Below are 19,099 nucleotides of genomic sequence, written 5' to 3' on the forward strand. Positions count from 1 at the left end.
TTATTTTTTCCATATGAGATTATATTTGTTTTAATTACAACTTCAAAAAAACTATTTATGCAGTGTTGTTTTCAGGGTTTTTTTTTTTTCAGCACAAACAAATTCCTTTTATTCATTTGTTCTAACAGCTATTTGATTTTTATGTATTCATTTTTTAATTATTTTGCTTTGTAGCTTATAAAAACTCCCTATCATTACAATGGACTTGAAGACATGCAGTAAGCACCTGTTCATGTTGTTATTGCTGTAGGCTGCTGTGTTTTACTGTGATAAGTTTGGCTTCGAGCCGCTGGCGTATAAAGGTCTGGAGACAGGAAGCAGAGACGTGGTGTCTCACGCCATCAGACAGGACAAGGTGTGTGTGTGTGTGAGTGTGTGTGTGTGTGTGTGTGTGTGCGTGTGTGTGTGTGTGTGTGTGTGCATGTTTATGTGGTTTATGAGGACACAAATTTGTATAATGACATGGGTATGACAGAGGTATTACAATATGAAGGTGGTTTATGAGGATACTGCCTATGTCCCCGTAATTCAAAAGGCTTAAAAAACATACTAAATGGTGTTTTTTTGAAAATCTAAAAATGCACAAAGTCTCCTGTGAGGGCTAAGTTTAGGTGTAGGGTTGGTGTAGGGCAATAGCACACACAGCTTGTTCAGTATAAAAACCATTACGCCTATGGAGAGTCCCCATAAACCACAAAAACCAACATGTGTGTGTGTGTGTGTGTGAATATACTTTAATATACATGTCCTAAAATGACTTCAGAAACACCTCACAGAGTCAAATGTACCTGTTCTTTTCCCAGATAATCTTCGTCTTTGAGTCCGCTCTGAACCCTGGGAATGAAGGTATGAACTGTTTCAATTAATTTTAAACATTCTTGTGTAAAGAAAAAACAGGCCACATAATAGTGCTTTAATAAACCTAACACATTATATATTGCATTAAGAAAATAAGAATTATCAATTCAGAATTCATCTTAAAAGCATGGAATAACAATGAAATATTAACTCTGGGTTAAAAATGAGCCTGGTTCAAGTGCTCACCAGCGTCTCTCCACAGAAATGGGCGAGCATCTCATGAAACATGGAGACGGAGTGAAAGACGTGGCATTTCAAGTAGAGGACTGTGACTTTTTAGTCAAGGTAAATCATATTTAATACTCTTCATATATAATACTGATACTGTTGTGCAGGGTTTCAGTAGTATGTTACATAATTCACTCTAATAATGTTTATAATGTTGCACGGTTAATTCAGTGAGGGTGTCCAGTTATCATGTCAAAATATTATTTTGCAGAATTTCACACAGACAATTCAGATCCAGCATTTGTTCTCAGTAACACACAGAGAATTAGGGTGGGACGCTATAGGGACGTGTCCCTACCAATATCCAGCGACTACCAAACTGTCCCTAGCAATAATTTTGATCAAATAATTAAATATATGTATATATTTTTGTCATTTCAGACGCATCTGAAACGTCATATCATTGATATTACCTAACAAGTTAAAGTAAATACGTTAGAAAACTGCGCGCTCTGAAGGACGTGCATTTAATAGATGTGCGGAATGTAGAATGTATTTTCAATAATACACAGGATACACAAGAACAACACAAAAAAACTAAAGCAAAGCAAAACAAAACAAAACTAGAAAACATGGAATAAGATAAAAATAATTTTCATTGCATAATGCATACTATTGCCCTTTTTAAGTAGGCAGTACAGTGTTTTCTATTCAGTTCACAGCCAGTTAGCATTCCACTCTGAACACAATCATCACCTCAAAAATAACTGCACACACTGAACTGATTTGCCTTGAAGGGACTTTGGAATAGAAGTGTGTCTGTGTTCGCAGAAAGCCAAAGAGAGAGGAGCGGTGATCGTCAAAGAGCCGTGGGTCGAGCAGGATTCAGGTGGCAAAGCCAAATACGCTGTAATTCAGACGGTAAGTCAGCAAGAGTTTTACCCAGACACACATCCTCTTACATTAAATGCTTGAGCTGGAGATGCGATGTTTTGCAGTACGGAGACACGACACACACGTTTGTGGAGTCCATGGGGCCATATAAAGGTCTGTTTCTGCCAGGATACAAAGAGCCACTGTTCAGAGACCCTCTGTTAGCAAAACTGTGAGTGGTTTTACTGGGAAATTCACTCAAATCAAGTCTTAGGCCAGAAACATACTGATATGCAAACGCTTGCCTAATTTATGACATTTCACAACCCAAAAATGCATGCAATTAGGCATAAATAATATATTTCAGCTTTCAAAAGCATTAAACTTCCTTTTTTTGTCTTGCTAAGGCCGCCGGGACATTTACGCTTCATCGATCACATTGTGGGAAACCAGCCAGATGATAAAATGGTGCCAGTTTCTGACTGGTGAGGGTCACACGTCCAACAAACAAATGAAGGAACAGATTCGAGGAAATGTCACTGGCAAATAACGCGATCTGCCTTTTTCTGCAGGTATCAGAAGTGTCTGATGTTCCACAGGTTCTGGTCCATCGATGATAAGCAGATCCACACCGAATACAGCGCTCTCAGGTCCATCGTAGTCACCAATTATGAGGAAACCATCAAGATGCCCATTAATGAACCAGCCATGGGGAAAAAGAAATCACAAATCCAGGTTCCTCCAGCAAATTCAGAACTTCTTGCATACATATTTCAGTCGAAAACTTTTTTCATCAGCCGAAACACTTAACGTAAAATATTCACCCCTGAGAAAACCCCAGTAGATGTTTTATTTATATATACACATATATATTTTTAAAGTTATGTTTAAGTTGCACGACGTGGCCATAATATTATATTATTTGTAAAATATGGTGATTTTAACAGCAATTTAACATTTTATCTATGTGTCTCATAATTAATTATTATTATTATTATTATAAACAGCATTAACATTTTTATTAGTATTTTGAATCTTTTTTTATAATTTCCAGTTCATTTTGATTTTATTTAAATGTTTGCATATTTTTGTCATTTTTAGTATATATATAAAAAAAACAATTCTACGTAGTTTTTATTCTTAGCCATTTTAGTTATTTTAGTGCATTAAGTTAAACAAAATTAAAATTTAATTTGTCCTAGAAATTAGCAGATTTTTAAAATTTGGTAAATTTATTTTATTACAGTTAAACGCTATTTTATTTAACTTTTTAATGTTTTATTTTAGTTAATTATATCTTAACCATGATTTTAAGTTTAATTTAACTCTATAAAAATGAAGACATAAATATATTAGGCTGCTTTTGTAAATTACAGTTGCACTATAAAACCACCATAAAACAACAAAAGAATATTTTAATAATTATAAAACAAATGTTTTTTTTTTTTTTTTTACTACACACAACTGATATTTATGTCTTCTTAGATTTTTTACTTCCAGTGTTCAAATCTTCAAGCTTATAACATTTCAGATTTACATTTTATGATGTTTGTTAATTCCACACTAGAAGCAGCATAATTACTAGATGAGTAAAGTTTTATGCTGGCTTGATGAATTCTTGTTTGAAAGTTTAAAATGACTTTGAAAAGCAATTTTTAAGATGTTCCTGTTGCAACACATTGCTAAAACGTTTAAGCAAGTTGCTAACATGTTTTAGCATGTTGATAGCATGAATTAATATGCTGCTAGCATGATTTAGCACATTGCTAACATGCTTTAACATGATTAAACATCGCTAGTATGATTAGCATATTACTAGGATTAATTAGCATGTTGCTAACATGATTTGGCATGTAGTCCTAGGATAGTCTTTAAGCTTCGCTAGTGACAGACAGCTTAAATACTTTAGACGTGATATTTGTTCAAAAGTTTTGACACCCCTTAATGAAAGTCTATGGGACTTTTTGAAGATTTGAATGCCTCTTTAATAAAATCTTAACTCCGATCAGTTAGAAAAGATATAGCAACCAGAGTCAGACAAATCTTAAGGTCTGACCCAAGTTTGGTGGTTATAGCTCGAAAACTCTTGGAGGAGACACTGACTAAATTTGGTCTCAGAAGAAGAAGAAGCTTCGATCACTGTTGGCTTTGTCAAGTCAAAATAATTACTACAATTGTGATACACTTCACCTTTGGCTAAAACATTGAAATCTATAGGTGCATCTCAAAAAATTAGAATATCGTGGAAAAAGTATTTTTTTTATTGTAACTTATTTCAAAAAGTGAAACTTTATATATTCTAGATTCATTACATGTAAAGTAAAACTTTTCAAAAGTGTTTTGTTTTAATTTTGATGATTAGAGCTTACAGCTCATGAAAGTCAAAAATCCAGTATCTCAAAATATTAGAATATTTCCTACGATCAATCAAAAAAAAGGATTTGCAAAATGTTCAAAGTTCAAGTTCTTTAAAGTATGTTCATTTATGCACTCAATCTGTTATGTTCCCCATTATTGTGGTTTCAAAGAACAAGAGATACCCAGAATTTATACTGTAGGGATTGTCATTTAATGAAGCTCAAATGTAAATATTCTAATATTTTGAGATACTGATTTTTGACTTTCATGAGCTGTAAGCTCTAATCATCAAAATTAAAACAAAAAAATTTGAAATGTTTTACTTTATATGTAATGAATCTAGAATATATGAAAGTTTCACTTTTTGAAATAAGTTACAATAAAAAAAAAAAGAACTTTTTCAAGATATTCTAATTTTTTTAGATGCACCTGTATAATAAACATCTGTCTTACCTCCATAATTTCCTCTTGTTGTTTGTAAAGGAGTATATTGACTACAATGGAGGACCCGGAGTGCAGCACATCGCTCTAAACACCTCCAACATCATCCAAGCTGTACGGTTCAAAACTCACAGCTCATCTCAATATGATTCATTCCTATGAGACTACAATAAAGTCAAATACAAAACCTTGAACTCTTTCCTGATGAATCAGATTGTGAACCTCCGAGCTCGAGGGTTGGATTTCCTGGCTGCACCTGATAATTACTACGACATCCTACGGCAGAATCTCAAGACGGCCAAGATCAAGGTGAAGGAGGACCTAAAAACACTGCAGGTCAGAGAAAGCAATATGACAGTGCATTCTGTTCAATAAATATACACATTTGAATGCTTTTTCTAATGCATTTTTCAAATGCATTCGTTCTTTTATCCAATGCAGGAGTTAAAAATCTTAGTAGACTATGACGATAAAGGTTACCTGCTACAGATCTTCACCAAACCCGTGCAGGACAGACCGACGCTCTTCCTGGAGGTCATCCAGAGAAATAACCACTCTGTGAGTGTGTGTTTGACCTCATTCATCCAGGCTTAATATGGAAGCCCGTTTTTGCCACTGAATTAAAAAAAGGTCATTTGACTTTTTTCTCAGAATTGCGAGATATTAGCTCGCAACTAAGAAAATGGTCCCTCTTTTTTCCTCTCAGAATTGGACTTCATAAATCGCAATTGTGATATTCTAGGGAATTACGTGCTTCTAATTTTATTGCAACAGTTTTGGCAGAACCCTTTTCTAGTCTAATATGACAGTGCCTCTGTGTATAAGACACGGTTCAGAAAGACATGATTGATTGAGTCAGTGTGGAAGAACTTGACTGGTCTGCAGAAAGCAAAGTCCTGATCTCAGCTGAACACCTCTGGTGTGACTTTAAATACAGACCTTGAGCCGAAAACGCAGTCATACTGATGAAATACAGTGCCCTGAGAATGTATCATACCCCTTCATTTTTTTCACATTTTGTTATGTTGCTGCCTTATGTTAAACTGCTTTAAATTACTTTTTTTCCCCACATCAATCTACACAAAACCACATCATTCTGTGACGAAGCAAAAACAGAATTGTCACAACTTCGTAAATTTATTAAAAATAATAAAAAACTCAAATAAGTACTCAAATGAAGTATTCATACCCTTAACTAAATATTTAGCTGAAGTACCTTTATAGCCTCAAGTCTTTTTTGTTTGATGAGACAAGCTTTGCTCATCAACATTTGGCAATTATCTGCCATTTGTCTCCTCACCTCTTCACCTCTCAAGCTCTGTCATGTTGGATGGGGGCAGATGCACATTTTCAGGTTTCTCCAGAAATATTTGATTGGGTTCATGACCAGGCTGTGGCTGGGCCACTCTTGCTGTGTGCTTAGGGTCACTGTCCTGTTGGAAGGTAAACCTTCTGCCCAGTCTGAGGTTCTGAATGCTCTGGACTGGGTTTTCATTAAGGCTCTCAATATTTTGGTGCATTGAGCTTTTCTTCTACTCTGATGAGTCCCTCGGTCCCTGCCGCTGAAACCCTACATGCTTATGTGACCATTCGATGAAGCAGAATTGTTTTTTTTTCTGAACTCTTCCTCAGATGTGTGGCTTGACACAAACATTGAGGAAAAAAAGCTGAAAAAAAATTAAAGGGTGTGAATACTTTCGCAAGGCACTGTATATCTCTGACAAAACATGTTTGAACAGGCTCATAGTTTTATTAGGGGCTTTTTAAAGCTTGTGAAGTGAAGGAAATGCCTAAAGACAAGACATTTCTATCTGAATCACACTAAGGTGTTTCCTCTGTGGTGTTCAAACTGTAAAACAGGGCAAGTATATGTACCCAATGACATTAACAGATCAAATCCAAAAGACTAGTCTGTTGTTAAAGGACAATGAAACTCTAAAACATATTTTTTGAGATGTTAGCAGATATATATATACAGGTTGCACATCGCTGAAAACAATGTTAGTACTCAGTATGTTTATTATTAAGGGGAACTTGGTTACTTCTTATCCACTAGGGTTTTGGAGCTGGAAACTTCAAATCTCTGTTCGAGGCCATTGAGAAAGACCAGGACGCCAGAGGAAACCTCACGGTTCTCACACCAGAGACCCAGGGCGTCCCGAAGGCCTTTTACTAACACACACAACTGCATTAAGGTGATTTACTCTGGCCTCATGCTGGCATGAAATAATATGACACCATCAATTAAAAATGTCCAGGACTACAATAAAGACATTTAATATAAGAACTGTATATCATTTTCTTATTTGTTCATCTGCCACATCCACTTTCAGAGTCAAATGGGATTGAAAAAAACTTGAAATATTTTTCTGCAGAAAATGTAAGTGGTTATTGCCTGTGCTGAGGTGGTCTGGCTTAATATGTTGGTCTCTCGTTAAAGTTAGAATAGTAGTTTATTCAACCACTAATTTAACTTTCAATAAAATTTAATATACTTGCTGAGGAAGTTTGATCGTGTTTGGGTGAACAACCAATATAACTTTTAAAAATGAACAACTTTTGAAGTTGGGAAAAATGTTTTGTAGGTAGTTTTTTAAAAGTTGACTCAAGTTTTTATTTATTTATTGGATATGGCTCGAGTCCCTTCCTTCAGACAAAAAAGTTACTATTAACTACTCATACATAATATTTAAGATAAAAAGAATATTTTACTAAGATAAAAAGAAAAATAACATTAAATAATTTTTTTAAATTAATTTTCATAATTACTTGCCGTGTGTGTGTGTGTGTGTGCAATTTTATATTAAATCAAATAAAATGAACACCACATTCTCTGTATTTTTATTTCAAAATAATTTATTTGTATATAATCGGAATGATGCCAGGTTTATACATCTATGATGGCAGCTGTACGCTTCATAAAGAATATCATTCCAAAAGTGAGAAAATAACATTTTTACAAATTTTCTCAGACCTGGACAAAAATGGATAAATATATTAGTAAATAAATATATTAGTGACATTAACCATATTGAAATGTTCTATTATATATAAAATACAACACTTTATCTTATAACTGTTTTGTCTGTCTTTTTTTTTTTTTACACAAAATATTGAACATATACTGGCATATCCCTTGATTTCTGAAGGGATTTAGCTCTATTAAAAAAGGCAGTTTTAATTAATTTTTTGTGGAAAAGAGAGCGTATGAACAATACAGACATAATTGACGACCAACACAAAGGACCGATGGTAGAGAAAATTAAATCATCCTCACTGTTTGGTTTGATTGACGTAGAACTGGTAGCTACATAGTGCTTCGATTGTTTTGTTTCCTTTCTTGAATCACATGCAGATTTTGTTTTTCCCAAGGCAAAGTGCTGTTTGCATCCTTTCTATAAAAAGCCAAGAGTTTTACGAGTGAATCTGTATGAGACGGATGCCAACATGGAAGTGCAAAGCAGATCTTCCGTAATCTGTGGTACGTAATCGTAAAGGTGCTTACGTACTATATTGATTTAAAAGAAAATCATAAGGATTTAATTACCAAAATTACTTACAAAATTCACTGCACTTAATGAAAATATCGGATAATTCTTATCTTTGGTTGACGAAAAAGTGAACAAATGACTGTCTAGATGCATCTAAGTATCTGAACTTAACAGGGTTCCCACACAAAGTATTGGAAACACAAGGTCAATTAAAAAACATGATTTTCAGGCCTAAAGCAGTTATGAAAAATAATAACATTTCAGTCAAAATTATGCACGGCTTTAAAATCTTTAATAGACTGGAAGTTTCTCTTTCTGAGTGTAATCTCTATAAAATGACTTTAAAATCTTTACGATGACAACGAGAAAAGTCATTGGTCTTAAGGTGTGGGAACCCTGCATGAGGAAACCCTATACTGGGATTTACTATATTTTGTCTTGCATATATTTTCATTTGGGATTCAGCCTCATTTTGATGAAAATCAGCATGTGACGGTATGAAGCCAAAAAGACTCATGGGAGGTGTTTGTGGTTCAAAGGATCAAGACCTTTGACCAGTTTGACCATTTACTGACAAAAAACAAACAAAAAAAAACATTCAGGTGTTTGTCATGGCAAGATTTCCAGTGTTTCCTTTTCTTTACTTAAAGGAATGGTACAGGTTCAGATCTGCATCGGATATTTTTTACAAACTAAGGGAAGGGTTTACTTCCAGCATGTCACATGTTTTAGCTTGTTTTGAACCCAGACCATACCTTTTAAGGTTGGATTTTACATTATATGACAACAGACATTTCTGGGTAACAGAGTATAACTATGCTTGCAGGCAATATGCATCGAGTCAACTCAAGTTTTGTGTGTCAGCTGGTATTGCCAGGAACATGACAGCAGGCTACATAAACGTATGTATAAACTTCATGAAGTGTTCATTTCATGGGTTTCAGAGGCACTTTTGGTAAGCTTGTATGCTGGTCGGTTTCTTTGAAATGTCGCGTCCCTTTAAGGGAACATGAGAGTCACAGAGGTGAAAGCACAGCATTCTGGGAAATGTAGTCCTTCTCAGCCCGAACACATTACAGGCTTAACAGACCAAAGTAATGAAACAAAAAGCAAAAAAAAAATCTTCACAACTTTCCCTAAATATATTCAGTCAATTCATTCAGTTTCGACGAGCAAAATTAATAAATGAAGACACAAACATTTGTAAATAACAGCTGCCATTTCTGAATTAAAAAAACCAAGACCTGAAACCTCAATGAAATGCTCCTTTCCAAGGATAGATGATATAGAGTAAAGCTCCCCTATCGTTCCTCTGAGTTAATATCTGTCAGAGGTAACGAGAAGCCAACGCACAAGTACCTTTGAAGTACCGTCTCGCTAACAGGACTTTCTGATTGGTTATCTGAGGTAGTGCTGGAAAACCAGGCCAGATGCTTGAACGTAGCCCAACACAGTTAAAAAACTAGAAATGAAATGGAAGAGGCGGGTAGCATCGCAATGACTAGGTAGTTAAAAATTAGCCAGTAGGCTCAGTGAATTAATGAAACATACTTTATGCAAGCACGCAAACACAGAAGTAAGTGCACAGCCGATGCATTGCAAGCTCTTGGTTTCGTTGTACATGCTTCGTATCTCAGTCTTCAAGGAATAACGATACCTTCATTTTATGTTAATCAGGTAGCTGTTGTAAACAGAATTCCGCCATGATAGTAGTTAACCTGAAAGAGAAAAATTACTGTTGACAACCAATGACAACCAAGCTTGTGTAGCTAGAAGCGTCTACGTACTTGCATAAAGGACATACGCCTAGTCTAAATCTCAATGGAATACGGAAAGACATGTTTATACCTTGAAGGGTTTTCATGAAGATCATCAAGGAGACTGGTTTACAAGAGAAGATACTAACTGAATCCTGTTTTAAACCAAAGGAAAGGAAGAAACCATACTCAATCTCATACGCATCTTTCAGATCCTTTGATAACTGCCTGAATTAATACCAATTGTTTGTCTATGAAAAGTCGCATTTGGACCATATTGGGTAAAGTACCAAGAATGACTTGTTCTGGACATTAGAAAGGTGCTAGTAACAGAGCTGAAGAGTTATTTGGAAAACCCATCTAATCGTCAGTGACTGCTGAATTATTTGTGAGAATGAAATCTGAGGTTTGAGTAATTCAGTTTGATATTGCAGATGATGTTTGGAATTATCCGGAAGACTCAACATGTGAGCAAAAGAGACAGCGAGAGATCGCCAAAGAGTTTTGTCCATTTTGGCTCTTGTGTAGCAGCGTGAGGAGTTTTGGATGAAGAGTTTTCTCAAACACCTGACTCTTCCTCTGACCCTGTGAAGAAAAAAAACCCAACATGTTTCCATGTAAAACTCATTAAATTGAAGGGACAGTTAATTAAAACTGAAAATCAGCTGTGTACATTCAGGCTATAACCAGCAATAGAGAATTTTATACACCAACCCCATCACCCTAGTTCCCTAAAAAAGACAATAGGTTTCTTCAGTTGGCTTTTGGGCTACTGCAAAAAATAATCTTTGTGATAAACAAAAGTTTATGATTCTTATATATTTTTCTAAAAAAAGCTAAAATTTAGGATATACATGAATTACACCAAAGTTGCGTGACTTCAACTTCATCACTAAGTTTCCGACACTTCATTCCATCTTAAAAATCTACAAGTTGGAAAGTTTGAGTTGGAATAGTTTGTGGGAATGTGACTATAAATACAACAAGGCTTTAAAAGTAGACTATTGAGTAGATAAGTTTACCTGTTTGACAAGATGTGTAAAAGCTTAAAAAACATGAGTCGTAATAATGGTGTATATTATGTAGAAGAATACATTGTGAAAATATGTTGAGCCTGTGGTAATCATAGACCTTATTTCAGGCATTTCACCAAAAAATAACTGACTGCCACACAATAGAAAATGTAGTCCAAAAATGTAACTTTTTGAGCAATTTTGCCAGGCAACTTTTTTGAACAATGTTGCTTGGGCTCTTTCCCACTGAGAATGGGTAACAAATTTATATCTAGATACTTTAAGATCGGTTGTGGGCCCTGTCTCTCACCTGGTTGCCCGTGGATGGCAACATTAACCAAAGCTGCCCAGCAACATTGCTCAAAAAGTTGCCCTGTGTATCATCAGCCTTATTAGGACTCATTCCAGCAGTACTCTATAGTGGAGCACTACAGTCAGACATACTCACCCTGACTATTGTGTAGAGTTTGACAGTACAGACAGATGTCCATGGGAAGTTCATCCCCTGGGCCATGATGGGCCCTACACAGGGGTCTGTCCATTCCAGAAGTGGGTCCCAGGAGCTGAGGCTCTGAATGGTCCTGCTGCACCTGCTTCTGCCACACCACATGTGCACCACTACAGCACGGCCAGTCAGTCATACCTGTCGAGTCCAAGATCAGGGGCACTGGCAGCAGCGTGGGGGCCATGTCTGGCGGAGGTGTGCAGCAGTAGCTTCCCGCTCCCTGTCCGTAGTGGATATGAATGCTACAATCATCCTGAAGGTCCAAGTTTTGATGGAAGTGAACAATCGGTGAAGGTACTTCCAATGGACAGCCAGCTGTTTTCCGACCGGTTGTCCACCCTGGGCCTCTGTGGCAACATGGTGGGGACGGAGAGGTTAAAGGATGAGAGGGAAGGATCACGGAGGCACCTGAGGAGGAAACAGGGTCCGGGTCTCTATCCTCAACCCTCCTTGAACTGAGGTCTGTTTTGGGGCAGTGGCAAGACTGGTCCTGTACCTGACACTCGGAGTCTTTATCTTTAGTTACGAGACAAGGCCCGATTGCTGCCGCGGCTGAGGACGTGGCCCCCTGATCCTCATCAGAGCCTCGGCCGGGCCCTTTACTGAGTTCTCCGTCCTCGTAATAGTGGTGTCTATGCCTGTGATAGTGAACGTGACTGAACACAGCCATCTGTTGCTGTTGTTCTTCCGGGCAAATGGCACCGGCATCACCGCCACTACCACCCCCAGTTCGGTTCACTACCGAGTCCAGGGAACGAGGCCTTTGCGTGGCCTCCATGCTCCCTCTGCGTGGAGCTTTGCCCGGTCCGCAGTAGACAAATGGATCGTAATCGCTGCTGAGAGAGCTACGAAAAGTGGACCAGCTGCCATAGACACCCTGCAGGCTGATGTCCGTACAGTTCAATACAGAGTCACTGGACGAGCCATGGCACGATCCGGAGCTGGAATCGCTGGCCGGTCCGTCTGCAAGGTAACCGCTACGCTCCGTATGGTAACTCCCTCCCGAGCAGCTGCCGTCATCCTGGCGACTGTGCGAGCCTCCTCCACGTGGCAGGTGATGATGAGTTGCATGGTTTGCGGACGATGCTACATGATGCATCCGAGAACCCGAAGCGTTCCGCAAAGGTCCTCCAGGACACCGTTGACACGACCTTCTGGGGGCCGCATAGTGATGCCCCCCGGTGCGACACCCGTGCCCGGCTGTCCTGTGCGGATATCCGTGATGGGCATCCGGAGCCAAGTGATATGCACAGCTAGCACCCAACGGTCTGCTGGGAAAGCAACGGAGAGTCCGTGGATGAAGAGGGGGAGAGTTGCCATAGTGGCCCAATTGGGGTAAAGGTCCAGAGGGGTTACGGGGATAATGATGCCGCAGAGAAAAGGGAACGTGGTGCTGGGGATAAGGGTGTTGGTTCGAAAAGTGATGGGGAAGGAGGAAGGCTTGACTGTTCTCAAGTGGAGGGGGTGGCATTCGACTTCTTTGGGGCTGATGGGATGCCAGATCTGAACCTAATGGGGGATAGATGGTGAATTTAGTTTGAAAACATTTGGTTCTTGAAAACAACTTGAAAATCAAGAACTAGAGTTAAGGGTATGTTCAGGCTTTGGCTCTGAGCAAATTAAATCCTGCTTCAGGTCTTACCAAACCTATTATGACCTTCTTCCTTAGAACATTGAAAGACATTTTGAAGAACATTGGGGTCCAAACAACACTGAACCCTTTTACCTTTTGTGTTCCTCAGAAGAAAGTCACACAGGTTTGGGCATCTTATTAAACTGGATGTGTTCATATTTAGGAAGCATATGATAAAGAAGAGGAATTTCAATACAGTGCTGCCTCGGAGGCTCTATAATAATGTTATTGGAGAAATATATATGTACCCTGAGGCTGTTTACCCATGATGTTGTGCATGCACAGTGGGCAGGTACGGTGTTGTAGGAGCCAGGGGTCGACACACTCCTTATGGAACTCATGAGCACAGGAGATGATTCTCAATTCCTGGCAGAGAGAAAATGTAATATTAAATGTACAATTGGTGTGCCTCAATACAAAAGTGGTCCTTTTCCTGTCTGGGTTTGTTGGTTTTTCTCGCCCCTCTTCTAAATCATATAAGCTTTTTTGTTCTTTTCGTCTCCTACCTGGCCATCCATGAATTCCTCAAGACAGATGGCACAGATTGGGCTGGAATTGGAGCTGCTGTTTGACCCTGCAGCCCCACGAGAACGCTGGGAGCTAGAGAAACCCTGAGAGCTATATGTGCGCGTTTCCAACCTGCTGATGGCACGCATAGTCTGCTGGTGCACAGAGTCCTGGGAGTTGAAAAAAAATGATGATGAGATTTCTAAAGTGAATTTAGAAGTCAAAACGATAAGTTATGATCATGCAGAACAGGAGAGGAGTAAAACGATGCAATGGAAAAGTTACAATCAAGACAAAGTAAATGTAGACTGCACTGGTATATAATGCAAGGGTGGCCAACTTCACAGTCCTGCAGAGTTAAAAAAAAAAAACTTGGATCAAGGTCCAAGGTTTACTAGAAAGCTACAGAGGCAGGTGAATTTTTATGAAGGCTGGAGCAAAACTGCAGGACTGTGGCTCTTCAGGACCACTCCAGGTATAATGTGTGTTGTGTTTTCTTACCCAGGTTCTGTTAGACCTGCAGCGGAAGCGTAGTGCAAAGATCATGATGATGGCCAACACAACCAGAGCCACAGTCAACAGGATGCCAACATCATAGTGAGGCTGTGTACACAACATACGAAGAGTGAAGCTTGAGTGTCATGTCCTAAAACCACCAACTAATGGATTTTAACCCAATAAACAGGTAGAAAGCGCTATCCCAAAAACACTTTAAGTTAAAGCAAATTTTTGACACAAATGAAACAATCCCCTTTGAAAAGACCAGGATGGTTGGTTACAAAAGCTGTCACTGAGGCAGCACCATTTCTAAATAACTAATGTTATTTTAATATATTAATATACACTTTAGGGGTAAATAAGGTACAAAGGTATACCTTTAACAGGATACTGCCCCAGTTACATTTTTTTTTTATGTATGTATGTTGTATGTGGCTTTTAGATGTTGTCATCTATTAACTAGCAGAAGACTATCTTGGCCAACCAGCATCTCCAGAGGGACCATACTGGTTGACTGGCCTTACTAGCTAATATTTTCAGGCACATAAGACAGCTATAACGGTGATAATACAGGATCAACATTGTTCCTGTTAAACCAACAGTGCTTACCACATTTCTAAACTATTTTCTAGTTCCAACCCCAACACTTAAACTAGGCCTAAACATACTGGTCAGTCAGCTGACCCAACACTACCAGCCATGTAAACTCATGCTGGTTTAAACTGTTGTTTTCAGCAGGAAGACTGAAACAGTAAAGCTTAGAAATTAAAAGACATCAATTAAATGTGGATACGATTACTTACCCATTTTTGAGTCTCCATCATGATGTCTATGACCACCATGGCTTCTTCGTTTTTATTGACGAGTCCCATCAGTTCTTCTGCATCTAATGACTTCACCAGCACCACTGGACGAGGCAACAAACCTGAATCACGCAGCTGCGTGTAAAAGACAAAGGACAAAGTGTCTAAATACGAAATGGGATGTTTGGAATAAAATGTATTTTGATCTACGTGCCCTAGAAACAAAATGTTTTCAAATTCACAATGGTAGCAATCTGCCAAAACACTTCAGTTACTAGAGTGATTTTTAAAATTGCAATAAGTTGCTTTTACCTGCAATTGTCTTACAAAAATAAAATAAAAAAATACCATAATATAAATTATTAAAAAAAAAAGCAAAATACAATAAATAATAAATAAAATATAATAAAAACAATAAAAATATTGGACTGAAGGACATCCCATGTTTTGATTTGGAGATTGTTAAAACTGATAATTAGCTTTTTCTGCAACTGTCTTCAAATAAATAAATAATAATGAATAAAAATTATATATAAAAAAAAAACGATTGAAGGAGATTCTCTGTTTTTATTTTTAGATTTAGTGATGTGATATGTTGCTTTTATCTGCAAGTGTCTTTCAAAACTAAAAAACAAACAATAAATAATAATAATAATAAATCAAATAGAATTAAAAAAAATAAATCAAAAATTAAAAATACATTGATTGAAGGAGAACCCATGTTAATTTACTTTGATTTAAAAAAAAAAAAAAAAGCTGGCAGAAACTATGGCTACCAAGGTCTATTATTACAAGGGACACACATACTGACCTCCTGAGCAGCACCGGGATCATCTGTGATGTCAAAGATGACCGCCTGAGCACCTCTCTGAAGAGCCAGACGAGCCTGAGAGACACAAAGAGACAGAGCTTTAGTTGTGCTGTAGAAATCCCACGAGCCAGCAGATGGCAATCCTAGCACATATGGAGACACTGCTATTATGCAATTCAGCACTGTTTCTGACCCCTGTGAGAGAGACAGTATGTGCTAAAGTGAAAGTCTGCACATTAAATAACTTCTTACCAAATTCCTAAGTCATTTTAAGAGACTACGACACATATAAAGTCAGTAGAGACCAACAAACAATGAAATGCACCTTTTAAATTCATCCAGTTGGGTCTGTCCTCTGTACCAAAGCACTATTGTTGCCTTATTACTTCAAATTAGGAGTTTAAGTTTACTTAAATTAGCAAACAACTAACTAGGTGATAAACATACACATTATTGTGATGAATTATCAGTAGAGTATAAACTCCTGAAGGCTTCAGTTAAGACTTCAACACTTTAGAGAAGAAAAAGTTCATATACTACAAAAACACTAGTACTTCCTTCCACTGTGCCAAACCCACCCCGTCTTTCAAGATAGATGCGCTTCTTGTGCGATTAGGAGGGAATTCTCTCCAAACAATGACCAATAACTCACCAAAGGTCTATTTCCTGCCCAACTGCTGAGAGTTCAAAGGTCAAAGGTCACAGTATGAGCTGCAGGAAAGTATACTGCTGCGTTTCAGACAATGATCGTGTGTGTGCGTTTAGCCGTGGTAAAGTGATTGAGCGAATATGATTAGCAGTGCTTGCAAAGTCAAACATTGCTATTACTGTAAATTAGACTGAAGGTTAGTGATTTGAAGAAACCCAAACTCTAATTAAACTTGACAGTGTGCTCCAGACGTGAATGATTACTCAAATCATGTGTGTTGTGAAGTGTGCAATTACTGGGTGATCAGACGCACCATTTTCACCTGCTGGACCAGAAAACAGGTGACAAAAATACCACAGATGCACACTGAAGGAAACTCATTAAACAAAAGAGTGTAATAAAGTACCCAGAATGCCACAGGAAGTGCACACAAAAAAAACCTAGCAACATGGTGATAAGTTTTGCTTAGTCTAATTTATCAACATAATCACAAGTTTGGTGAAAAACCTGCTGCACACAATCTACTGCATGCCTTCTGTCGTCTGATTGATAGTTTAGTGTTTATTTTAGCAAGTAAAAAGGCCTTTTAGTTTAATTGTACAGCATAGCGTGTCTTCTTGCTGTCAAATCTTTACTGATTTTGAAGTAAACGTCAGAATAATATAGCTTTACTTGATTCTCCATTAATCATTTAAAAATCAGTGTGTCTCAAATCTGATCATCAGGATCTGTTGAGGAGCGTTTGTTTCCAGAAGCTTTACTCTCTCTGTTCCTCAGTGAGCCTCCAAAACATCTCACATCTTCTGAGGAGCGTTTATTTCTTCATCTCTCAATCAGCATTGGATTGCACTGCATTATATGTTTGGCTCATTTAAATCTCATCTTACTAAGACCTATTACTGGAGATATAGTGACCGGTGATATTTAGATCATTTTAGTATATGCTATTATAAAGATCTCATTGATTTATAATCAACCAGAATTTCCATCTTGCTTTTTGGCCATATAAACAACAGGATCTGCACCAAAATGCATATTTTTGCTCAGTTTGGACCTCTGAATTAAATTGAGGTGTTTATCTCTATATTCTCACTATATCAGACTATAAGAGCCATAAATGCCTGATGCATCAAATATGAAAATCACCAATTCACGATGTTACGGTAACTACAGAAAAAACCCCCGAAGTGCATTATGAAATGGTAAAATTCAACTGATGCTGTGACATTTAAGTTTCCTCCATAAATGACAGATACATTATAATGATAAGAAACTGTGGTAAAAAAGGTAATGCTCTAAATGTAATTCTGGACACAGACTGTGCTGTGTGTTAAAGGTTTAATAACAGCCTCATGGCTGCAGGCGGACTCTTCAGAGACAGGAAGTACAATCACAGACCTGTCATTAGCCTGATAGCTACACACACACACACACACACACACACACAGTTAACAGTTTTAACCGAGCATGCACACGGAAATCATCAGTGTTTTCTATAAGAACCAACAGCGTTCAGATTACTGGCTCAGTGTGTGAGAAATCTGTAGAAACTTGTTAAGTGTGAGTTTAGTCTCAACTGCAGGGTTAATGAGAGGGTTCAGATGTGTGTGGAGTGTAATGCGTCTTACAGAAGTGTGTGTGAGAGTCTGTGCTACCGGTCTGCTTTCAGCTGATTGGCCGGATGGAGCAGGAAGAGGCGGAGCAGCAGTGAGCGGTGTGTTTGATATGGGATATAAGCTCATGATAGCTGATGTGTGTATGTGTATTTGGAATAACAAGAACTGACAAGATAGAAGCCAATATAGTTAAAAAATAAAAAGTTGTATAAAAAATAGTTCAGCTAAAAAAGCATTTGATTGCATTAGTGCTGTCTACCTTTTCAGCAGCATTGGTTCTAGAAGTATTTTCCTCATTAATTTTCTTCCCCTTAGGTATTTTAAAAGGTGTTTGATAAAGAGTTGAACCAAACCAACCAGATACGAAGAGAATCCGATTAAAAATTTAGATTAGAAGCAAAAAATGATTGAAAATCAGACTAAAAGACAAAGATACAAGACTGTGAACTGAAAAGAACTACAATCCCATGAAGCATTGCGAATGACAACTGAATTAAAAACTAGAGAAATATAAAACTATTGATTCAAAGATGTTGATTACATATTTCCTTGAGATTCTCTGATTGGTGGAGCTTTCACTGCAGAATTGTGGGTAATGTAGTTTTTAACCAGGACTTCCTCCGTTAAACAGTTTTTTAAAAAATAAGTTGAAAATGCAAACTGATAGCTTCAACAAAAGCGTCTACCATTGATTAACAAACTCTGAGATCACAGTAGGTCTGTCTTTAAAGGGGCCATATGATGCTTTTTTAAAGATCATTATTTTGTGTATTTGGTGTAACAGAATATGTTGACATGCTTTAATGTAAAAAAAAAATCATTATTTTTCAAATACTGTACATTATTGTAGGTTCTCTATGCCCTGTCTCTCTCAAACGCGTCGTTTTCTACAAAGCCCCTCCTTCCGATAAGCACAGTCTGCTCTGATTGGCCAACTGGCACAGTGCATTGTGATTGGCCAATCACAGTTGCCTGGCACAGTTGCCTTTCCATAATCACGAGTTTCAGCTTTCAAAATAAATGTACAGACAGTTGATAATGTCCTTAGTTTTACCATCAGTTCAAGCCCGAGAGGGGAACAGAGTCACGTGACAGACACAGTGATGATGCTCGTATGT

General features: G+C 37.7%; 2 protein-coding genes across 2 annotated transcripts in view; one reads left to right on the top strand and one right to left on the bottom strand.

The window, feature by feature from the left end:
* Positions 1–6,980, top strand: part of hpda (4-hydroxyphenylpyruvate dioxygenase a) — a 9,155-nt gene extending 2,175 nt beyond the window's left edge. The window contains exons 4-14 of the mRNA XM_079416800.1: positions 251–355; positions 804–846; positions 1,061–1,143; positions 1,858–1,947; positions 2,025–2,131; positions 2,307–2,384; positions 2,472–2,634; positions 4,741–4,812; positions 4,912–5,034; positions 5,140–5,256; positions 6,755–6,980. Coding sequence (XP_079272926.1) covers positions 251–355; positions 804–846; positions 1,061–1,143; positions 1,858–1,947; positions 2,025–2,131; positions 2,307–2,384; positions 2,472–2,634; positions 4,741–4,812; positions 4,912–5,034; positions 5,140–5,256; positions 6,755–6,874 — 1,101 coding nt within the window. The 3' untranslated portion in view covers positions 6,875–6,980. The remainder of the gene's footprint in view (positions 1–250; positions 356–803; positions 847–1,060; positions 1,144–1,857; positions 1,948–2,024; positions 2,132–2,306; positions 2,385–2,471; positions 2,635–4,740; positions 4,813–4,911; positions 5,035–5,139; positions 5,257–6,754) is intronic.
* A 565-nt stretch (positions 6,981–7,545) lies between these two features.
* LOC306870393 (E3 ubiquitin-protein ligase RNF43-like) overlaps positions 7,546–19,099 on the bottom strand; it is a 107,258-nt gene continuing 95,704 nt past the window's right edge. The window contains exons 3-9 of the mRNA XM_079417630.1: positions 15,717–15,791; positions 14,906–15,040; positions 14,106–14,207; positions 13,604–13,774; positions 13,346–13,463; positions 11,408–12,973; positions 7,546–10,531 (exon numbers count right to left, since the gene is read on the bottom strand). Of these exons, the coding sequence (XP_079273756.1) occupies positions 10,506–10,531; positions 11,408–12,973; positions 13,346–13,463; positions 13,604–13,774; positions 14,106–14,207; positions 14,906–15,040; positions 15,717–15,791 (2,193 nt within the window). The 3' untranslated portion in view covers positions 7,546–10,505. The remainder of the gene's footprint in view (positions 10,532–11,407; positions 12,974–13,345; positions 13,464–13,603; positions 13,775–14,105; positions 14,208–14,905; positions 15,041–15,716; positions 15,792–19,099) is intronic.

This window comes from Barbus barbus (assembly GCF_936440315.1).
Source record: "Barbus barbus genome assembly, chromosome: 5".
Taxonomy (NCBI): Eukaryota; Metazoa; Chordata; class Actinopteri; order Cypriniformes; family Cyprinidae; genus Barbus; species Barbus barbus.